General features: G+C 40.0%; 1 protein-coding gene across 1 annotated transcript in view; it reads right to left on the reverse strand.

Annotated features, from left to right (window-relative positions):
* Positions 1-22,079, reverse strand: part of WDPCP (WD repeat containing planar cell polarity effector) — a 243,472-nt gene that overhangs the window by 76,116 nt on the left and 145,277 nt on the right. The window contains exon 13 of the mRNA XM_067565236.1: positions 20,316-20,439. Within this exon, the coding sequence (XP_067421337.1) occupies positions 20,316-20,439 (124 nt within the window). The remainder of the gene's footprint in view (positions 1-20,315; positions 20,440-22,079) is intronic.

Raw genomic sequence — 22,079 nt, forward strand, 5'->3', positions numbered from 1 at the left:
ATCCTGTATGGCAATTCCCATGTTTCTAGCCAGGGCCAAAGCGTTGTGCTCTTTTCTATAGTATGTTGGTGGAATGACACAGCAGAATGTAACATAGAGATAGCTAGCAAGTGCTTTGCCTCAGGGAATAATGTTGGTGACAAGAAAGCAAAATAAATTAACATAAGCAGAAAAGGAAACAAACTCTCCAGCTTGGCTTTCCTATGCCCCTGGGTGTGAAATCCTAGCTTCCTAAAGACAATTTCCCACTGTGTCTTCCAATCACTAATTTACAGTCCTTCCCCTGAGCACCCCGGGAAAGCTGAGCTGATGTTAACCCCTTTATTACTGGGGTCTAGATACGGCCCCGAACTTCTGTCACACATCTATATCTCCGAAGTTTTTTGCAATACCTTGTAGGAAGGACATTACATTAAAATACATTGCAGTCTGTATTTCTTTTTAAGTAAATGCTTTAGTTGAGAGAAATACACACATAGATGTTACAGTGGTACATATATGTTAGTGTCGTGTACCTCTTTTTCAGGTAGCACAACAAAATTAAATGACAGTTCTCATTTCTAGATTTCTCAAATACAGAATAAAAACACATTCTCAGTACTTCGAAGGAAAATAGGAGACTGAATAGTTCAGTGAAACATGCCCTGTAATATACCAACAAGAATATGTCTACATTGTGTCTTCGTTTTTACAAGGCAACAGCTAAAGGAACAATTTGAATGAGATCTGCCCCAAGACAACCAAAAATGAAAAGTAATATTTTCCTTTGATTGATCTGCAGAATGGAATCATGGCCTTAAAACTGTCAGTTCTTTTCTGTCTCACAATGATTTCAATTTTTTCCTTTAATCAACAGACATACTTCCGTCTCATTATGGCCCCTACTCATAAAACCGTAAAGCCAGCTTGTTATTTCGAGAGCTGTACTGGAAAAAAATATCTACCAAAGAAATGCTCTTCACAAACCAAGAGAACTGGAAATAACAATCACAGAGACTTCATAAATTATTATAAGTAGTATTGCTCTTAAATGAGGTAGTGTTTTCAAATGAAAGTGACAAGTTTGGATTACTTATGCAACCAATATTAAATCAGTCAAGAATGCGTGCCTTTTGGGTTGGTTTTTTTTTTTTAAACTGGCTTTATTTGAAAGCCTTTTTTAAGAAGTCTCTTTGGCATGTAACATTATATTTTCATTCTGCAGGGACAATTAGAAAGCATCCTGTGTGATATATTAGTGTAAAGATACCTTCAAACAGATCATGCTTGTTTTACAATAGGGTTTTGTTGTGGGCAGAGCTCTTATTATTTCTATCACACTCTATTTATAGTTATCTGCCCCCTAAACAATAAAAAAAATCCACCTTTTTTCCCTGAGTTAAAATTACAGGGCACAATATTTGTTGCATTCAAAATGGTGCTGATACTCTACCCATCCTGAAGTGAACATTGTATCTCACTGCTTGCTTCAAAATAACTCTAGTAATCAAGGCATTGAAAAAGAAGAAAATCTGCCAGTGTAAACCATGAAGTTCAACCATTTGTTTGGTCAAAGTGAAAGCCAACAGAAATATGACTTCGAGATTAGAAGTTATGTACTATTATCAACTCTATAAGGCAGATAGTAAAGCATTAATCTATGAGCTGTTTAGGGTATAGAATATTAACTATAAAACCCAGTATAAGAAATGATAGTACTAGTGTGCACTTATATAACCACTTTCTATCCGTAGAGCTCCTAACACTTTGAAAAGTCACCCCCTTTTTACAGATAGGGAAACAAAGGCAGAGAAAGATTAAGTGACTTGCCCAAGATTCCATAAGATGAAAATGACAGACCCAGGAACATAGTCTAAATCTTCTGGCTTCCAAACTAGTGGACTGGACCTTGCTGCCTCCATATATGTTAAGAGTGTGACAAACTGAGAAAAGCCATGAAAGCTGAATGTTTGATTCTTATCTCACTTATATCAATTTCACACCAAGTATAAGCCATTGATTTTAGTGGTGTTACTTTTGATTTATGCCATCATAAAAAAGGGAGGAGAATAAGGTGCTCAGTCTTTAATTTGCCCCATTAATTAACACTATATTGTTAAACTGAAGCTGACATTAAATACAGTGAACCAAATTCACCCTAGATATGAGCAGGGGAAGAGGGTTTTCACTGATTTTAACTGGGGGCTCTGCAGGTGTACTGGGGGCAGATTTTGGCCATATAAATACACGGAGGCTTAAAGATAGTGATTCGTCCTTCACTTTGAATTTCCTGGCTCTGAAAGTGGTCAAACTGGGAGAGAGAGGGGGTTATCTCTGAATTATACACCATATGTTAGTGCATCTAGTGTGAGATCTTGTAGAGCCAGTTATAAGAACTAACAGGACAAAATCAGAACACAGACAGAGAAACAGAGAGTAGGAAATGTACGATAGACAAGGTGAAAACATTTCTTTAGGGACTAGTTACAACCAACAAGCCTTCTTAGACATGCCCATTGACCATGTAAGCATATTCCTTGTGCTGGGCTGATAAAGGAGGACTGCTGCATTATTTTTTTTTCTTGTTTTCAATAAGAGTACACAACATTTAGAAAATAATCTGTAGCAGAAGGGCTATGCCACAATTATTTATAAGCCGTTCCTTTTAACTGAAGAAATCTTGAGCTCTCCTCATCTAGCAGTCCAATCAAGGATGATATGCATTATAGAAAGGAATAGTTAAAAACATATGGAGAAAAGACAACAGACAAAAATGAATATTGAAAAAAATTACATGCAATCAAATTCCACTGAAATTAAGTTTTAATTGTTCAATATTCTGTGACTCATATGCAAATTTTAAGTATTCAGAATATCAATCAAGTGTTTACTGACATCAAGCAATTGTATATAAGCATACAAACAGATGATGAAAATATGTTCAATCAGCTACAACACCCAACATTTACGGCAGGGTTTACATGATCTCCTTTAATTCAGTTATTTCATTTAATATTTCAATTTAATAGCTCATTCTTTCATTCACTTTCTAGGCATTTTGCCCATTTCATAAGCACAATAATATTAATTATTATTCATAAAAGAAGACATTTCCCATAAGTTCCCATATCAGCAATTTTTGGAACAGAAGCAGTTTGCATGATTTTTCAAAATAAGTACTGTTTTTCTTTTATCTATAATATTTTTTCTTTTAAAATTAGACAAACTAAAAATGAAGAGTTACATGTTTTAGAAGAATGCTAACCATACTAGTATGGAACATCAGGTACAAAATGATCAATGAGAACAGGGCCAAGGGTTTAAAAAGCGGGTGGTTAGCCACCTAAATAAGTAGCCTGATTTTAAATGGGTTCTGCTGGGTGCTCAACATTTTGAACATTAGGCCACTTATTTAGGCACCTAACTCTGTTTGGGTCTAGCTTCAGGCACACATTTTTGAAAATCTTAGCTCAGGGCTTTCGCACTCATATTTTTATTTCAAACATGCACATTTACATGTAGAAAGTCAGATTTAGGTGGAATCATTTTTTATTTCAATGTGTCTTTGACAAGACAAGTCAGGAAATTCTGTAAACTTTCAGAGGAAGGTTCTGAGTCAAGTTTCTGTAAATTCAGAGGCAGTTAGAATATACAATTATTTAAGTTTTAATCTACAGTATACAGAATCAGTTACAGAATCCCTCCCCCATTTTGTCGTCAAGGAATCAATTCCTCAGAGTTGCCAAATCTCGTAATCACATTCATAATATTACTGTGAATTTTGTGATATTTGATGTTTTACTTCAGATGTCAGCTCCTGGAGACAAATGATTATGTGAGACTCTCAGCTTTCATTTAAAACCCAAAGAAAGGACAAAATCTTGTCTCCATTGATTTCACCCCAAATTTCTTGTTTTCCTGTTTGTGTAGAAAATGTGATTCATAAGTGAGCCCTGAAGGCTCAGAAACCAAAAGGCAAAGAAAAAGAACAGATTATTTTAAAAAAATGATCTAAAGTCTATAATTGATCTAAAAGTCTACAACATGATTTTGGTTGCCTGAGTCATGATTTTTGAATGTCTGGGGTTGGCAGTACTGAATCTACCTGCTATTTTCAATATACCTAGACAAGAGATGAGTCCAAAGAAACTGGGGCCCATTATATTTCTGATATGCTTTGGCAGACATGGATAAGCCATTGGATGTTTATTTGCTGCAACTTATTGGTTTTTACCCTGTAAATATTCCAAAAGCTTCACATAAATCAGAGCTAAACTGTGGCTGCTAACTGCTTTTAAAAAAACCATTTACACAAGAATCTGATTTCAGAGATAGTAGTTTGTATCACTTGGCCAACGATATGCTGCTACATAAGCAGGTGGGGGGCAAATTCGCCTTTTCTGTCTTTAGATTGTGAGCACCTCAGAATATGGTCACAGGCCTACTGGACACAGAGCCCATGCAGAGGGAGGGTCCCCACTCCCACTGAGCAACATGAGATTCTGGAACTGTGGAAGGAAAGTTGTTGGAGGTTGGCGGAGATGTGGCCAGCAGATTCATGACTACATAATTTATTGCCCAAACCCTTACTTAGGAAGAAGCACACTGGACATAGAGCCTATTCAGTAGCAACTAAGAAATGGCCTGGAAGCAAGATAGAGACTTTTCTTTTTGTGACCCTGAGGAACACCCCTGCACAAAGCATGGTTACATGACTGATTACAGGATTTGTCCCTTAGGTAGGAAACATGAAAAAGAAGCCAACCATGGATGATGCTGTTTATGTTCCTAGAGAGTTTTTAAATGATAATTTTCTTATCGTTTGTTAAAGTTGCTTTTATAAAATTAGGTTAGTAAAAGTTTTGTTTGTGATTCTGAAGTGCCTGCTTAAAATATAACAAAGTGGTGTGTGATTTTGATGGGAGATGGCAATACTCATGATCAGTTGCAGACATTAGCTATTGATCTAGCCAGACCAACTTTATAATAATTATATTCCACATTGTTTTTTCTCTTCTTATGGCCACTACAGGTTGTAGGAGGCACAGAAGAACAGGAAAATTAAGGTCCCAATGACAAAGACTAAAACCAATTTATAGCGCCAGCAAAGTTGGTTGCTAATTTTGCCAACTTTGGAAAATGAGATTCAAATCAAATCTCTCAACAAAATAGTCTGTTTTATAGCATAAAGGCTGGAACATTAAAAAGACAACTAATTCCTACCAAAGGATTAAAAATATAATTGTATATGTTTACAACTGGAATGACTGACTCTTCTGCACAAGTTGGATTTGGGAAGTCCTAGCAATGGAAAACTAGGACGCTGTCCCAAGAAGAAATTCAAATCTATCGGTCACAGGGGTTTGATTCTTCAGCTAAATTGCTTATGACTCACTGGCTTCAATAAGATTTAAATACATGCTTAAAGTTAAGCATGTGCTCAAGTGCTTTACTGAATCAGGTTTTTAATGATTTGTGAGGATAACCTGTAGTGTAATGCTCTGACAGTCATATACATGTGTGCACCTTACATAAAGATTAATGAGTAACAATTTAGATTAAAAAATACACAGAACTTTTAAGCCATCCAAGAGTTTCTGTTATTTTGATTTTATTATTTTATATTGCAAAGTTACATATCTCTAAAGGAGGTCCATACATACATTTCTAGTTTATTGGGAAGAAAAACACAGAACTAAGACTATGATATATAGCTCTGGATGGAGAACTGAATGGCCTTTATATAAAGAGGTACTCTGATATGGAGCAAACAAACACAAACATAAATTGGAAAAGAAAGTTAATATGAGGAGTCGAATAGTATGACACTATGGTGAATTTCCTGATGAGTTTAATTTGCTGTGAATCTGCATATGATATTCCCAACACCAAACAATCCTACTATTTGCTCTGTAAGATTATATGAAATCATGCTTTGAAACTCTTCTCCCTGTATTGTTTTTGTATTCTACTCTGTAAATACAATAAACCCTAAATTGATTTTTCTAAGAAATGATCCATGTTACCATATATAAATGTGCATGCTTCTTCTCAGATAGAAGTGAATTTACTTTATATGTGTGAAGAACATTGTTCAGACACGTTTTGGAGGGTCAGTTTTCAAATAAACGAAGTATGATTTTTTGAATGAAGTAGCTTTTAAAAAAGCTGCCTTACTTATTACAAGAGAAAGGAATTTAAACACATATCCAGTAATAAAAAATGTTCCATATGCATCTAAAATTGTATTAAAAATGGCAGATTAAATATAAAAGAGTATACCATTCAACTTATTTGCTCAGTCTTAATGGTGGAAGCAAACAAATAATATAGAAAATATAATGCTATTCCTTTCCATTATATTATTTATTGAGTACTTACTGCACTAGTGCTTAGTGTTGGGAGAGCAAGAAATAAAGAAAACCCTCTTGGTAACGCATATATGAAAGAGGGAAGAGTTACTGTGGGAACCTTAACTCTGAATTTCCTGGCTTTTGTGCAACTAAACGTAATGTTGAATGAATGGAACTCTGGATGGAGGAGAAGGAGCCCTGTGAATCAAACAGAGAACTATGAGTAAGAGTTATAGATTCTATACCCAGTTCAGTTTCCTGGATTATCCCGGGAAAGTCACATAAATTCTCTGTAAAATGGGGCTAGCTATTGGGAAGGACAACTATTGGGAAGAACAACAATACTTTCCCATTTCACAGGAATGTCACGTGTCTTAATTCTTTGATGTTTGCAGAGTGCTTTGAGATTTTCAATGGAAGGTGCTAGAGAAGAGTAAAATATTATTATTCAATTAAAATGATAAGAAAGCTGCTTCTTTGTAAATTATATTTCACTATTTTCTCTCTTATAACCTTCATTTCCTTTGAATTTCCCACACTGCAAATTTGCTTTATCATATTCATTCTCCTTCAAGAGAAAATATTTTGTTGCCATAGCAATATCTTCCGTGCAATTTTATCATAGTGGCTTTCCTTCAGGTTTCTATAAGCTGCAACTAACACCCACCCTCAACACACAATCCTCCCAACCTTTCGGTTCCTGCAACCTTTTACTACTTAGTAACTTCTCAACTGCATATCTTTATCTTTAAATACAGACGCATTCCAACCTACTCTTCCAAAGTACGCGGGGCTAAAAACAGATGTTAATTAAAAATGCAGATAAGAGCTGATGACACCTGTTGTTTCACACTTATTTTGCTCAACCCTGTCTGTTAAATCCCAGCCTTCATTCCATTAATTCTCTTTAGCTTTTCTTCTGTTCCTGCTTTAGCCCTCTCATTCTGATGAGCATGTAAACTTAACAGTATGTCTAGAAAGTTGTATTTTATTGAGTAAACGTTTCAGCATGTATGTACACACCAAAGACAGCTCCATAACAGAGGCCCAGTATCACAACTATGGTTAAGGATCAATTGCTGCCTCCATTATGAACATCTAATGTATGAGTGTGATATCTCAGCAATTTCAGACTGCAGCAGATGGGAATTTGATATTAAAGTTAAGATGGATGCACTCCCTCCTCCTCTGTCTTTTCAGGAGTTGGAGGTGCAGTTCTCCCTCATGTTTAATAATGGACAAAGGTGCACGCCATGTGGTGCTGCCACTTTGTATTAGACCAAAATTTTCAAAGTTGCATGCCTAAACTTAAGTATCCAAATCCATATTTAGAAATTTGGTCCCAGTCTGCAGTTAATGAGTTGCTGAGTTATGCACCCCAAGTGTGGCTGTAGTTTCTACCTAGATTTGTCTCCTCTAGCAAAGACAGCTGGTAATTAGTGTGGGTAAAAAATCTATTTCATAACTCTATGGCTATCATTTTGTATAATGGGGAGATTTTCAAAGGAAGTTGCCTGCCTGTAAAAGTTTTTCTGTCTGTCTCTCCCTCCCTTCACCATCTGAAAACTTATCTCAATATCATTAATATTTTTCAGAGAACTGGCCAGAGACAGTGATGTAGGAGCAATACATATAGAGACCATGCCCAAATTTACTGATTGTAGGTTTACGAGGTTACTAATCCAGAAAATGCAAATTCTCAGATTACTCTAAGCCAAAAATGATAGTGCTAAAGCATGAGGGCGCTGGAACAATTTGTATAGTGGGGGTGCTGAGAGCCATTGAACCAAACTGTAAACCCTGTATATGATGGAAATCGCTTCAAGCCAGAGGGGGCGACAGCATCCCCAGTTCCAACACCTACATAAGGGTGTTAAAATCTCAATGTTTCTTTCATTAATTCTCTTCCAGCCTTTCTTCTGTTTCAGCTTTAACCCTCTCAGTCTAATCATCGTGCAAATGATATTCTTCACCTGCCCAGTGTCTGAAAGAAAGTGGAATACGGATGAGAAATACCTGTCTGAAGCTCAAGATGGGTAAGAGAGGTGAAGCTGGATAAGAAGACAGCAATTTTAAGACCAAGGAGATAATCTAGGCTCTATTGAGGGCATCTTCCTTTTGATAGTTAAGATTGTGCATTGGACTCTTTACTGGATTTTCACCTATAACTGTGATGTATTTTACTATAGCTGTTCCTGTAACTGATCCACACTCAAAACCCCAGGTACTTTAATGACAATTCCATACGCCTGCCAGATCAGGCCCTTACGCACACAAATAAACACATCACACAATAAAACTAACCAATGGTCCTCATTCTGACTCATCTGTTGTAACCAACCATAAAGGAATAGCCTTGGCATAAAGGTTTCCCTGGGCAGCACTGGCTGGTGCAATAGCCCTATGTATTTATTCTAATGCAGTCCTAGCTAGAGAGGCATGACAGGGAATGGGAGAGGGTGTGGAACTCTGCAATATGCCCAATTTGGGCCATGAAGCAGCCCACAGATGACTGTGGGAAGCTGTAGTAAATTAGAGTAGCACTTGGGACTGCTCCAAATATGCTGGGGGCCAGGCCCAGAATCCCAGAGATGGCGTACAGCCACTTTCCCCCCACTTCAGGGTATGCCTCCCAGGAGGTGCAGCACAGAATCTCAACCAGTGTCCCCCCTCCCCCCCCCATGTGAGACTACAGAAATTTCTGTTGCTAATGCTACACAGGATTGGCTTCTCAGGTTATATCAGCCTATTTATTCGTTTCTGATATTTTGCCCAATTTTGCTCCTACTATGATCTTCACCAGAGAATTAAATCAGAGCCATTCGTGTGGCTTCAAAGTATCTGACTGAAATTGAAACCTGTAGTGGAGCTGGTTTAAGCAAAATTCATTAGCAACTAGAAACAAAGGTGCTCTAAACTGTCACTGGGTGTAATATTTAATGGAAAAATACACATCTACTTAAGTCAAGGTGGCAGCTCCATTTCTTGTTTCTGAAGCAGGTTGAGAAGCATGACTTGGGGAAGTTTTTTCATGTGCACTTGGATCACAATGACTGAAATTCCTGTTGGTGACTGCAGCATGCATATGAAAACCTCTTGTTCTGACCACTTTTACAAGATGGCAAAAACAGTGAACATGCTGTGACACCCTGTGTCTGAAAACAACACCCCAAAAGCCCTCATATTCCCCAATGTCACATAATTACAATACGTTCTGTACAAGGTACGCCTTGTTTGGTATTATTTTAGAAGTCTTGATCTGCTCCACATTAATATCTTGTCAGATTGTACGTGCTACCGTAGTAAGTGAAGTTATGAAGCATTGTTGAACATGTTGCAAGGTGGGAAACTCCCACAAACGGCCTTTCAGGCACAACAATGGAATGGCCAGACAGCGTTAATGACTCTCTCTCTCACCTATTCACATATAGATTCCACTAACATGAATTGTTTACAATGGAGGCGTCACTGGAAGGTGCCTGTTCACAATGGGGGTTGACTGACCAATGAGGATGACCTCACAGGTCACAAGACCAATTGTTCTAGCAAGCTATAAAAGGACTATAAAAGGAGGAGTGTGACATCATCACGGGCTTCTCTCTCTCCCCAACTCAGCACCTGAAGGATCATTTGGAAGAGAAAAAGGACTTTGAAAGAGGGGAGGGGAATCCCTGGCAGGGAACGTTGCCCAGCCTGCCTTTAAGGAACTGCTTGTAGCAGCTAACAAGGGTGAGACAATGCTCATTCAAATATTGGTAGTGTGTAGCTTGCCACTTATAATCACTTAAAATCTATTTTCCTGAAGTTAATAAACTTGTTTAATGTTTTATCTCAACCAGTGTGGTCTCGAATTGGAGGGTCTAGAAATCTTAGCTTAGTAACAAAAGCTGTTGCATGTCTTCCCCACAAGCAGCAGGAAGCAGACTTATTAATATAATTTTGGGGATAGACTCCTTGTGGTGGAGGGGTAATTGAGCGGTGCCTCTCTATTGTTGGTTTGTGAGTGGCTAGGCAAAGCATTCGTATAACTCAGTTGGGTGTGTCTCTGCCTGTAGATGGCTGTGTAAATGTAGCTTCATCTTGCTGACAGCATCACAGAGTGAATCCAGGTTAACATTCATGCAATCAAATTGGGTGTGGTGCTCTGCATGCTGTTGGGCTAGGTGATAACTGCGCCTGGAGGCCAGGGCTTGCTGTTTTAAGTTGTCACTACTAGCAAGGCACTGTGAGGGACAGCTCAGGCTGGAGAGTGAAGAGGGCAAGGCCCTCCCACTGTTTTTCACGTTGCACCCTGTCACACATGCAAAATACTCTCTAGAAGATGGTAAACTCACCAGTCAGAATGCTTCTACTGCACCTATTAAATTCTGTCCTTCTTGAGATCTGAGGAAACCTGACTGATTTCAGTGGGAACTGCATTTGAGGGCATAATTAATCATTAATGGCTTGCCATATCCATACTATACAAAACTACACAAACCACAAATGACATTATCCAAGACACTCTCCTTAATCCTGTATTGCTATCATTAATGTTTCTAAATACATTTCATGACAATACTAACTATTAATACGACAATCCCATGCCTTGCCAAACTCAAGATACCATGATAAAAAAGTCATGTGCTCCTAGACACACAAGGTCCTATCTTTACCCATCATCTCCCCCCAATCTCCCACTCCCACAGAGGCAAAGGGGCTGAAAGTCTATCCTTACAAGGCAGTTGGAGTTTTCCAGTCCCCCTGTTTAGAGCCTGCTTGGAGCACCCACCGATCACCCTGTTTTCCAGTGCTCTCTGGCTGTGTAAAAGCCACCAAGAGGCAATTATTGGTGTAAGTTAGGGAGAGCACTGGTACACCCTTCAGGTGTCCTGGGATTGGCCAGCAGACCGTGGAGTTCCTTGCAAAAGAGACAGCACTGGGTGGAAGCAGGCCTCTTTCTGCTGTCACAGATATTCTGCCTTCTCTCTTCCCTTAGGCTGGACACAATGGCTTATAGATACATCCAGTATTTTTAAGTGTGCATCTGATCAGATCTGCAGCTTGTCCCTGAGGGAGGGATAGGCACCCTAGTAACAACAACACAACCTTGTGTTGTAAAGTAATTCGTTTTCACTCCAGAAAAAAATAGAACTATATTATTTTGGTGGAATTGTCAGATTTTTGAGATCCAAGTTGTCCTTGAACCTTAAAATATTTTCCATGATCTGCATGTAATAGAGATAAAAGTTTCAAATTCTTTAAAATGTAAATTCACAAACACAAAAATAGACTCCAGCTATAAGGGAAAAAAGGACAAATTGTAAATGCTGATCTGCTGACTACATTCTGACTTGTGCCAACTCTGCAGCTGCAATTTAGATGTTAGTGTAAGTGCCTTAACTTTCAGCTCATGAAATGTTACTCTTGGAGTGTATGCGTGCTTGTTGCGTATGAGAGAGAGAAAGAGAGACAGAAACAGACATGTTCTGAATAAAACACAGAGCATGGGCGTGTATGTGTGTAAAATAAACAAGTTGTTTTCATGCATTAGGAAATATGACAAGTACAATTTATGAATGCTTGAGTGGAGCGAAGCAAAGCCATGAGTCAGCTATGTAATGTCATCCCTAACAAGTGAAAAGTAACTATTCCATCCTTTTCCATGTTCTGTATTCATAATACATTAAATACATGATGATATTATAGTAAATCAGGAGAGTGGCTTTTGATGTCCAAGAAACACCAAAGATGTGTTTGATGCTTGTAATTCAGTATCTGTATTTTATTTGTAGATAAGAATTCAAATTTGAAATAAAAATAGTTATTCATACCATAAATCCCTATTTTATGTCTCCCCAGGACAGGCCCTCATGCTCCTATCGGTACTGGTGAGAAACAGTTTCTGATAGCTTTTTCATCTGTGGTTAAGATGCCTTTAATTTTCATTTTGTATATAAAACACTTGCATTCAAAGGTATTCCATTCTCATGATTTAAGGCCTGCTCTTGCAAAAACACTGAGCACCTTCCACTCCCACTGAATTCAATGGAAGCTGAGGATGCTCAGCAGCTTGCAGGATTGGGCCCTTACTTTTATAATAACAGACAGAAACAACACGGCTATATTAAAATTACATGTTGTAATTTGCATTTTTGCCTTCTAACAGTGATTTACTTTAATCTTTTTGCTGTTCATTTTCTGTGTTATCACAATCCGTCATGACTGACATTTTCAGACGTGAATAGTGCTTTTGGGTATCTTCATTTTTAGGTGCCCAATTTGAGACACCTTAAAGGGGCCTGATGTCCAAAGGGTGAATGCCCAGCACTTTCCAAAAATCAGGCCCCTTTAAGGTGTCACAAGTGGGGCACCAAGAAATGAAGATCTATTATTTCATTGAGATGGAAATAGATACCTCAATTCTTTTTTAATGTGATACAAAGCCTTTTATCTTCAGAATCTGCCACCTACAGTATTGATTAGGGTGGCAGTGACCCATTACCATGGGACAGCTGTTTGGTGGCCTGTCTTTGAGGGGGATCTTAGTCCAGATTCCAGTGAACACAGGCGTTCACATTATAAAACTTCTACAGCAACTAGCACCTTTTGTGGCACTCCCCTCAGACAGGCCAAAAATTGCCTCAGCGTGTAGGATGAACTACTCTAACTCTGCAGAAGGTAGGTCCCCTCCAGGCAAGACCTGGAGCACACTGGTGGGGCAAGCAAAAGAGATGAACGATTGTCTACATGAACAATTTTCAGTTTTAGGTCTAGAAATGTTTAAGCATTTAAAGTTAAGATGCATAAAAGAGTCCACCTTTTCCTGTCTCCCCATATGTCTCTCCTGATTCCCTACTCTCCCCTTCATCTGTCTCTTGGTCCACTGCCCCCATTCCAGACCCCCCAGGTGTCCTCTATCTCCCCAGTTCTCTCCATGCCCTCTTCATGCCCCCATCTATGCCTTCCCCATCCTCTGCATCCATATCCTTGTCTTTGTCTCATGTCCCCGTCCTTATGCACCTGAGCAATAGGGAGTGCAAGAACTCTTTACTCCTCCAAAAGTGCATGGTGCCCCAAAAGGGTGAGATCATATCTCATCCCTCCACCCCCTCCAAGCACTGGCCAGCAGATCTGTGCAGTGGGAAATATGCTGCACCTCACAAAGGGATACAGCAGTGGCTGTGCAGCCTCTCCGTGCTTGGAAGAATCAGGAAGCATTGTGCCTTCCCATGCCCACCATGGGGTGATGCAACTGTGCCTAAGGGTATGTCTACACTAAGGCACAATTCTGACTCAGGCTTAAACCCAAGTCCCCTTGTGTCCACACAGAAATCAGTCTGACTCAGGCCCGGGAAAGCTCTGGACTCAGGCCCGTGGACTCTGCTGGGGGTGGTTCAGAGCCTGAGTCCTGCTGCAACACAGACATTTTGCAGTGTGGATGCTGCTCAAGTCTGGGTCATCAGACTGGGACCTAGAGAGTCTGCCAATGCTATCCCATAATCCCATGGGGTTGTGCTTCCCAGCTTCCCAAAACTTCCCACTCATTTTCCGGAACAGGAAGCAACCTCCTGGTTCAAATGCCACTGCTCAGCATTTAACCCTTTATTTCTATGCTGGCTGCTCAACTAAAAACTCAGACAACCTTCATGTATATTAGCTATTGCCAGCACTAAGAAGAAGTCCTGCATCAAGAGTGCAGCTAGCTGAACAGAGAAAAACAGCTGGATTCTAGTTAACCTCTGCTGCAAGGCAGGCAAGGTATTCAGCTTCAACAAGAGCACAAGAAATGATCATGCCTACAAAGCTATGTCCGAGGAGTTGGCGGTACTTGGGATTGGCTAGGCAGCAGAACGATGCAGAGGGCAAATCAAGCAGCTGAAGACAGACCACTGCAAAAGTAAGGCTTCTGCAAACTCCGAATTTCCTGCCTCTTTTAGGAGGAATTCAACAGGTACTGGGAAGTGTAGTGAGCACTGAGCCCCCAGTGGTGTATGACAATGAGCTGAGAAGGGATGACACATTAAAACCTCCCAATCACACGCACCGTTGGAGGACAGCCAACCGATGGATGAAGGGCAAGTAGTGATCCTGGTGCTGACACGGTAATCAACGAGGCTATGCCACTGGATCAGCTACAGCACATCCTGGGTCCAGGGAGCAGTTGGCTACAGAACCGGCATCAGGGCAAGTGCTGGAGCATAGACTGGTAAGTTTCCACCACCATGTTTGTTTTTATAAATATATGGATGGGGGAATTTCTGGGTTGTGGTCTATGAAGTTATTAATACAAGCCACGGTTTTGGTATGCTTCCATTCAGGGTGGAACCAACGGCATTACTCTTGTGCCCTCTCCTCACCCCAACAGCACGTGGGACCAAATATAGACACCGCAAAAAGAGGAAAAAAGGTAAACAAGCAGATATCACAAATATTTTTATTAATAACTCACTGACTGTTATAAGTATGATTGAGGCTCCACAATTAGTAGCCTCACGTACCCCTCCTGTGACCTATCTAATACAGAACACCCTTAAAAATCAGCCACTGTCCTGTACAGCCTGTAAACTGAGTCCCCCCAAAACATGGCCATTTTTAGTCCAAACAAAACCAGAGTGTGTATTTGGTCCATAGCTGGCTTTAATATATGAGATCAAATTACAGCAGAGGATGTCTGTCTGTGTTAGGAGTCCCCGTGGCAGTCCGTCAGGTCTATGCATGGATGCAGGGTGTTTATAAGGAGATTGTACTGTGTCTCCATGCTAAATCAGCATCATCTTGATTTTATAATGAATTTTCGGCCCTTGCTGGCTGGTGATGAAAGCGCACGTCTCACAGATGGTTGGTTTCATTCCGAATTAGGGAATGCTTATCAGGGCCACCCCTGTAACTCATGAGCCCTGTCCATTCTGAGATGCCTAAATATCTTCTTAGCATAGATGGAGGGCTGTCCTCTGCTGGCCTGGAACAGAAGTTAACACTTCCACTTGGGGACCTCCAAAATATCAATGTTCTCCAGAGCTTGCCCTGCCTGAAAGGACTCAAAAACCATAGCATGTAACTAGATCACTAATAAGTCCCTGTCCCATCAGCCTCTCCCCGCAGAAAAAAAATGAAAGGGATGTAGAAATCCTTTCAACTGAATTTTGGATGTGTGTCTCAGCATGATGTTAGATCGCTTTCAGTGCTACTGCAAAGTACTTCCAAAGTGGCCAGTGTTTTTGTGTCAGTAAAATAAAACCCATTGATAAAAAGGATCTTTTCACCTGGAATCAAAGCAGTTCCTTTGATAAAGTAGAAAATGTAATTTTTTTTATCATGGTCAGACAATTTTTTTTCCCCTTTCAAGGCCCATCCACATTCATAGGCAAGCACGTGGCACCAGGAGCCTCAGGGAGCAAACCCAACTACTGTGGGCAAGGAGAAAGAGAGTCTAAGATGAACTGATGGCAGAGAGTCTAGATAAAATAAATCAGCAGATAGAGTTCCAGAAGCACCAAATGCAGTATCAAAACGATAAGGATGCAAGAAGGGTGGAACGAGAGATAGAGGCTACTCAGCACAAAGAGAGATTGGTGGACAGGTTCATGGAACATGACCACAGGTTGAGGGATGAAGACACAGCACCACCTGCTGTGCTCTTCGAGTGATTACTTGGGCTCATGGCTACCAGACTGCAGGCTCCACAGCCACCTTCAGTGCATGCCCTGAGTCCCTTTCATGCTATCATGTCCTGCACACTATCCAGTCTTTGGTCAATTCAGGAGGTGGCTAGATCACATCACAGGCACAGCAGCACCTGGAATGGATAAATGTACCATGTGCATTCATCTATTCCAGTCCAGTCACAGCCTTCACATGCAAAATGCACCAGAAAGACCAAGTAAAATAGAGGACAGGGGACATCCGGGAATAGCTGGACTTGTAATTTGGAAATATGCATCTTTCACTATTTTGGCACTGAGCTGATTTATTGTGTTGTACATTGTGAGGCAGCTGGTCTGCCTTTCTGGTTCTTACACTGGCATCTAAACCCCTGTATAAAATAAAGGGTTGAATTTGCACACAAAGTTTCAATAGCAAGTTTTATTATCTCTAACATTAAAAGTGGCACAGATTGTAATGAATGTCATCCCTTGCCCACTCTCAGTTAACTTCATAATAAACGTTTACAGACTGCCATCACAGTAACCCATAAACTGTGAGTTGCAGTACAGGGCCAGTAAGGACAAAAACACATAGCGCATCTCATGCATTTCATGGAAGTGTTTCCAAAATGTACAATACAAAATGCCAGTGCATTAAAAAATATCCTATAGCTGCCCCACACCCATAACACAGTACTATCCCAAATACCATTTCATTCCTCCTTGCGTACAGGACCCAAAGCATCCCTGATTTCTATTATGCATGTTGATCCAGCACCAGTCAGAATAGGTGCACTGTCCGGCTGCGTGTATCGTTCAGTAATCCGGCAGTGTCTTGAGCTCACTCCTGGCTAAAAGGTTCCCCCTTTTTCTCGCTGACACTGTGCAGAACACAGCAGATCACACATGTGGACTGCACTAATGACACTGGTATCCAAATAGTTTTTAAGGCAGTGACAGTGGGATTTCAATCTGCCAAATACACATTCCTCCACGATCCTACAGCTACTGAGTGTGTAGTTGAATTTTCTGTTGTCAGGTCCTTTGAAATAAGGGTGCAGTTTTATAAGCTACAGTGAAAGGGGGTAAGCAGGGTCCTCTAGAATACCGGAGGGAACAATGACTTCATTCCTAACAATGTCACCTGGTGGGAACAATGGCCCAGCTTTTCCATGAAGGTAAAATCCTAATCTCTCAAACATCCTGGTCTGATGCACCCTGCAAGTATATCCCATGTCACTGTCCATTCATTTGCCCCTCGCATCAATCAGGGCCTGCATAACGATGGAGCAGTACCCTTTGCAGTTTATGTACGCATGTGCTCCTTGCAGAGGGCAAACTGCAGGCACACGAGTCCCATCAATGGCCCCGGTGCAGTTTGGAAAGCCCATTCTCTCAAAGTCAGCAATTATTTCAGGAACATCTGTAATGCCCTCCACTTTTGGGTACATCAAAGTCCTGATTGCTTCACAAACCTCTGCCACAACAACCCACACAGTTGATTGCCAACTCCAAACTGGTTAGCCACAGACCTGTATCAGTGTGGGGTAGCCCGTTTACAGTTGGCTATATGGCTAATGCTTCTGGACTGGCATTGCCTCCTGTTGCTAGAAAGTTGGAGCAAGCTGATCACAAACTTCTGGAATGTCTACTTCATGTGAAGGGTCTGGACCCACTATTGATCATTGCAGGCCCATTTGATGATGTGATCCCACCAGCTTGTGCTTGTGGCCCTGCTCCAGAAGCATCAGTCTACACAGGGGGAATCTGTGGTTAAGGCAATAGGCATGAGCAGCATCAGCTGGGTTGCTGCTGGCATGTCAGTATTCCCCTCCAAAATGCAACCGAAATATCCACCAGTGTCTTGCAGATGGTCTGCCTGATTCCCAAAATAGGACTGACAGCATAAGGTGGAGAACTTCTTCCAGGGTCAAAATCCATGTTGATGGCTCTGGCTGCTGGAAGCGTGTGGATGCAAAATGGTTTGACTGGATGAGCTGGTAGGCTAAATCCACCCAAAACAATTCTGGTCACCTCCCATGGGATGGACAGACAAGTTCTCCCACAACTCACTATGACCAAGTCCTAGAGTGGCTTCAGCTGGTAAGGACACTAGAACTGTGAGATACTATGGTTTACACACAGAAGCTGAAGTTCTGATTCAGGTCTGTGTAGCGCAGCATACAGCACCGTGGTGCCCAGGTTTCCAATGCAGTGTGGACACTCAAGTGTGGGTTTGGAAACACTGAATCTGCAGGCATGGGTCACACAGGCCCAGGCTTAGTGGTTCTGTAGACATATCCTCTATGGTACACTCTGGCTCTAAGTGATCAAGTTGGTTTACCAGTGTTACTTTAAGTCTATAATACAGTTTACATTTAGTGTACAATCAAATAATTTCTAGCCACTTGATGAAACATCTCAAAGGAAGCAGGAAATAAACACCAATTAAGACAGAACCACTTTAATAAAATAAAGATCAGCTTTGACACTATTTGTTTGCTTTCTATCAGATAAAGCTCCCATTTTTGAACATTTCATTTTGTACTTAGATTATGCCTTCTCGGATGAGCTTTAAGCATTGCCATCTGTCCTGCCAGCAATCACATGATCATATCACTTGGATTCCACTGAATACAAATCCTGTTGACAACAGGAAGACAACAGAAGAGCATGCACCAACTGCTACAGTATTAGGAATAAGAATTGATTAAGGGCTACATTCTGCCTTATCCAGTACAGCACACGCAGGGAGACCCTCCTGTCCTTCCCCTGCTCCCATGCCACAGTTTTCAGGCAACATACTAACACTGAGGCTCCCTGATTGCTGAGGTGGGGGTGGGAGGAGGAGAGTTTGGCTCACTGCACCCAGCCATGCTCTACAGCCTCAAGGGTTGAGAGCTTAGTCAGGGCCCCATGCCTCTGCATGCCTGATAGCATTTGGCAGCAAGCTCTCAAGTCAGAGAGGATACACCTTTCACCAGCAGCTATAAAGAGCACTATACGCTCACCTCGCAGCAATCTCTGAGGCATTCTTTCTGTATCTGCTCTGTGCAGACAAAATGGCCCAGAGCACCTCCATTTGGCTATTATAGCACTGCATCTTTCCCACTGCTTCCCTCTGAAGAGCAAAGACACAATTGGTACGTAATACCAAATTGTATCGGCAATAAACTCTGTTGAAGGTTCTGTTCTTAAAGCATCATATTATAATGCTCATATTATGAAATTTAATCAATTTAGAAACATTCCCTTGGCCTTTTTGTGGACTAGTTTAGTATAAAGATTATCCTTTTCAGGCTTTCCAGTTTTAGAAGACAATTATCTCTTTGAGTTCTGATAGAGGTTAAATTTTACCTTCAAAATAATTGACAGTTCATAATTTTGCATATGCAGGGAAACTTATATCATTCTAATAAGACACAGAAAATGGGTACTTTCATTTTTAAGTATGTGAGTCTTATTCTTTCTGACAGTCCCCTGTATAAAAATATGGTATAACATTATTATTTATCACCAAGGCAAAGAATTTCTACCTCATTTGCATTAATTGAATATCTTCTAAGCAAAAAACAGAGTAAAAATTTCAATTGCATTTGTGAATACTTGCTTGCAGTCAACTGTTATATGCTAACATTTATAGCAAAACAAACAAAAAAACAACCCAAAAAAACCTAGGCCATTAATTTATTATTGATCAAAACCCTAGCAGTACATCATTGTTATAGAACCTCAGCTGAATTTGGTTTTGTAATGTTTTGAAAGTCACTGTATTAATTACAAGTCACAGAAACATTTCTTTTTACTCCTTTGTTCTTGCGGCTGAAACTGAATTTAGTTTTTTAAATGGTATTGAAGATTGTATTATTCAAATAATAACATTGGCAGTAAGGTTATGACCTGGAATATTATTTCTTTAGTGAGAAATCCGAAGGTGGGAAAAACAAAAGACTAAGATTTCCAGGGCTTAGAGCCAAAAATGGACCACGCACTGCTCATTTGCATTTTTAGCATCAATTAAAACTCAATGTTTCCTTCTAGTTTGTTACTATTCCAATTATTAGTCTAAAAGCAGCCTGCCCATTAATCACTCTGAAAGCATACTTTCTTCTTTCTATCAAATTAAAAGGAAAAGATTGATTCATTTTTAAGTGTATTGATGATAGAAGAGTTCTAAGCAGTACTTTATCTACAACATCATACTTGAAAGGAATTAAGTGCAAGCTAAATAAACAACGGCAATGAATGCATTTTTTTCAGGGGTGGTCCTTTTGGAAAATGTTAACCACATTAAAGTGGGCGGTTATTGAAATGTGCAATTAATTTGAAGTTAATAAAAGTTGAAGTTGTCATTCACCTGAGCAGGTGGTGGAAGAACCTTCTTGCATATCTGCTTATTGGGTCTCTATATTCCAACACAGTCGTATCCAACAGGGGTCTTGTTGGAGCATAAAAGGTTCCAAGGCTTGCCTCAAGCTGTGCTGTGGAGTTCAAACACAGCAGCAATGAAACAAGTGAAACTGCTTCAATTACAACAGGTTGCTCATGTTTGCAGTTAGTCAGGTTTCTCAACCACAGATGAAATGTGAGCTTGTCACAGGAAAGACGAAATTAAAATACGACAGCTAGTACAAAAACAAGCCTGTGTATAAACTTTCACATGAAGTAGAGTTGACAATGACTTTGAGCAACCAAAAGCTGTCAAAAGTTAAGTAATCTATAAGGAACCAACCTTTTGCCAGATATGCATAATTAAAACAGTGACTCATAAGAACAATACAGTTTGAACAAGTTCGCCAGTAAAAATCAGCTCCCAGTTAACCCAACGTTTCTCTTTCCTACTGAAGAAGGAATAACGAGGCTCAGCTTTTCAGTGTTCATTATTGTGTGTTTGGTCAGTAGATGGTCACCATAGCCCAGGGAGTTACACTGGTTTAAAATGATTGTAAATGAGAAGACAAGGAGGCCCTTCTTTTTCAGAAGTATTTTCTGCGAGTCCCCCTTTCTTGACAATGGCACTTTGGCTTTTTATATTTTTTAATATAAAATGTATTTTTCCCAGTATTTATAATTATTCAAAGTGTTTGCGGCCTAAGTGTCTTTGTGGGACTACTTTAATGATGAGTAACATTAATGTGGTTATAGGATGTGATTGTTGTCTGCAAGTCAGTGCAAGATTCCTAAATGTAGGGCAAAATGATGGATGAAAGTCTCTATCTTTCTCAAATCACTGAAGGAATTTGATTTACCAGGAGGGATTCTCTTTTTACGGTGAATGTGCAAACCCCATTATTGTTAATTGGCGTTTTGTGTGCGCATTAAAAGCAGAGTGTACCTGACCCATTGTATCATTAGACAGACAAAATCTCATTCATTTACTGCTATTAACATTTGTTTGAACTAGCCATTTATTTTATTAGGTTTGTTTGCACTAAATGCTCTAATAATACAATGCTATGAACATAGGCAAAGTGTTAGTAAATTAGGGTTTGCATTATCTTAAATCTAAACAGTAATATAAAATGAACTTTAAAGTCATTTTCTTTCAAAGCAGCAGTCAATTTAGATTAAAACTAAATACAGCAATGCCATTGTGAAAACAAGCCATACTCTCTTCCTATTGCTGTTTTCTTGACAGCATGTTCTGTACTTCTGAAATGTGCCAACCTACATGGAATATGGGTAACTACTAGCACTGTTATAGATTCATTAGATAGCCCAGCTTGAGGTTGAAGGCAGAAATAAAGATCTCAAAGATAACTGCCATATTGCTACAAATAAAAGGGCTCACTGGGTTCCACTAATAAAAAGAAAACAAATTACCATGTCAAATTTGTTAGATTCATATAGAATAAATCTGGCCTGGAATAAAATTCTGTCTGTTGTAAGACAGCGTTAGGCAGCTGCATGGGGAGAAAATACGCAGACATCTATTTAGAATGTGCATATTTTTATAACACTTTCAAGAACAGCCTATTTTTCTCTGGTTACTTTAAAACAGTGTTTCTTAACCTGGGATTTTAGAGGGGTCGCAAGTGCAGAGCTGGTATTGGGGGTGGCAAGAAAGGCAATTGTCTGGAGCCACAGGGGCGCCATGAAACTAAGTTACATGCCTCAGCCC

Source organism: Emydura macquarii, unplaced genomic scaffold, assembly GCF_026122565.2.
Source record: "Emydura macquarii macquarii isolate MOO-44397 ecotype Brisbane River unplaced genomic scaffold, CSIRO-AGI_Emac_v2 contig_2676, whole genome shotgun sequence".
NCBI lineage: Eukaryota > Metazoa > Chordata > Testudines > Chelidae > Emydura > Emydura macquarii.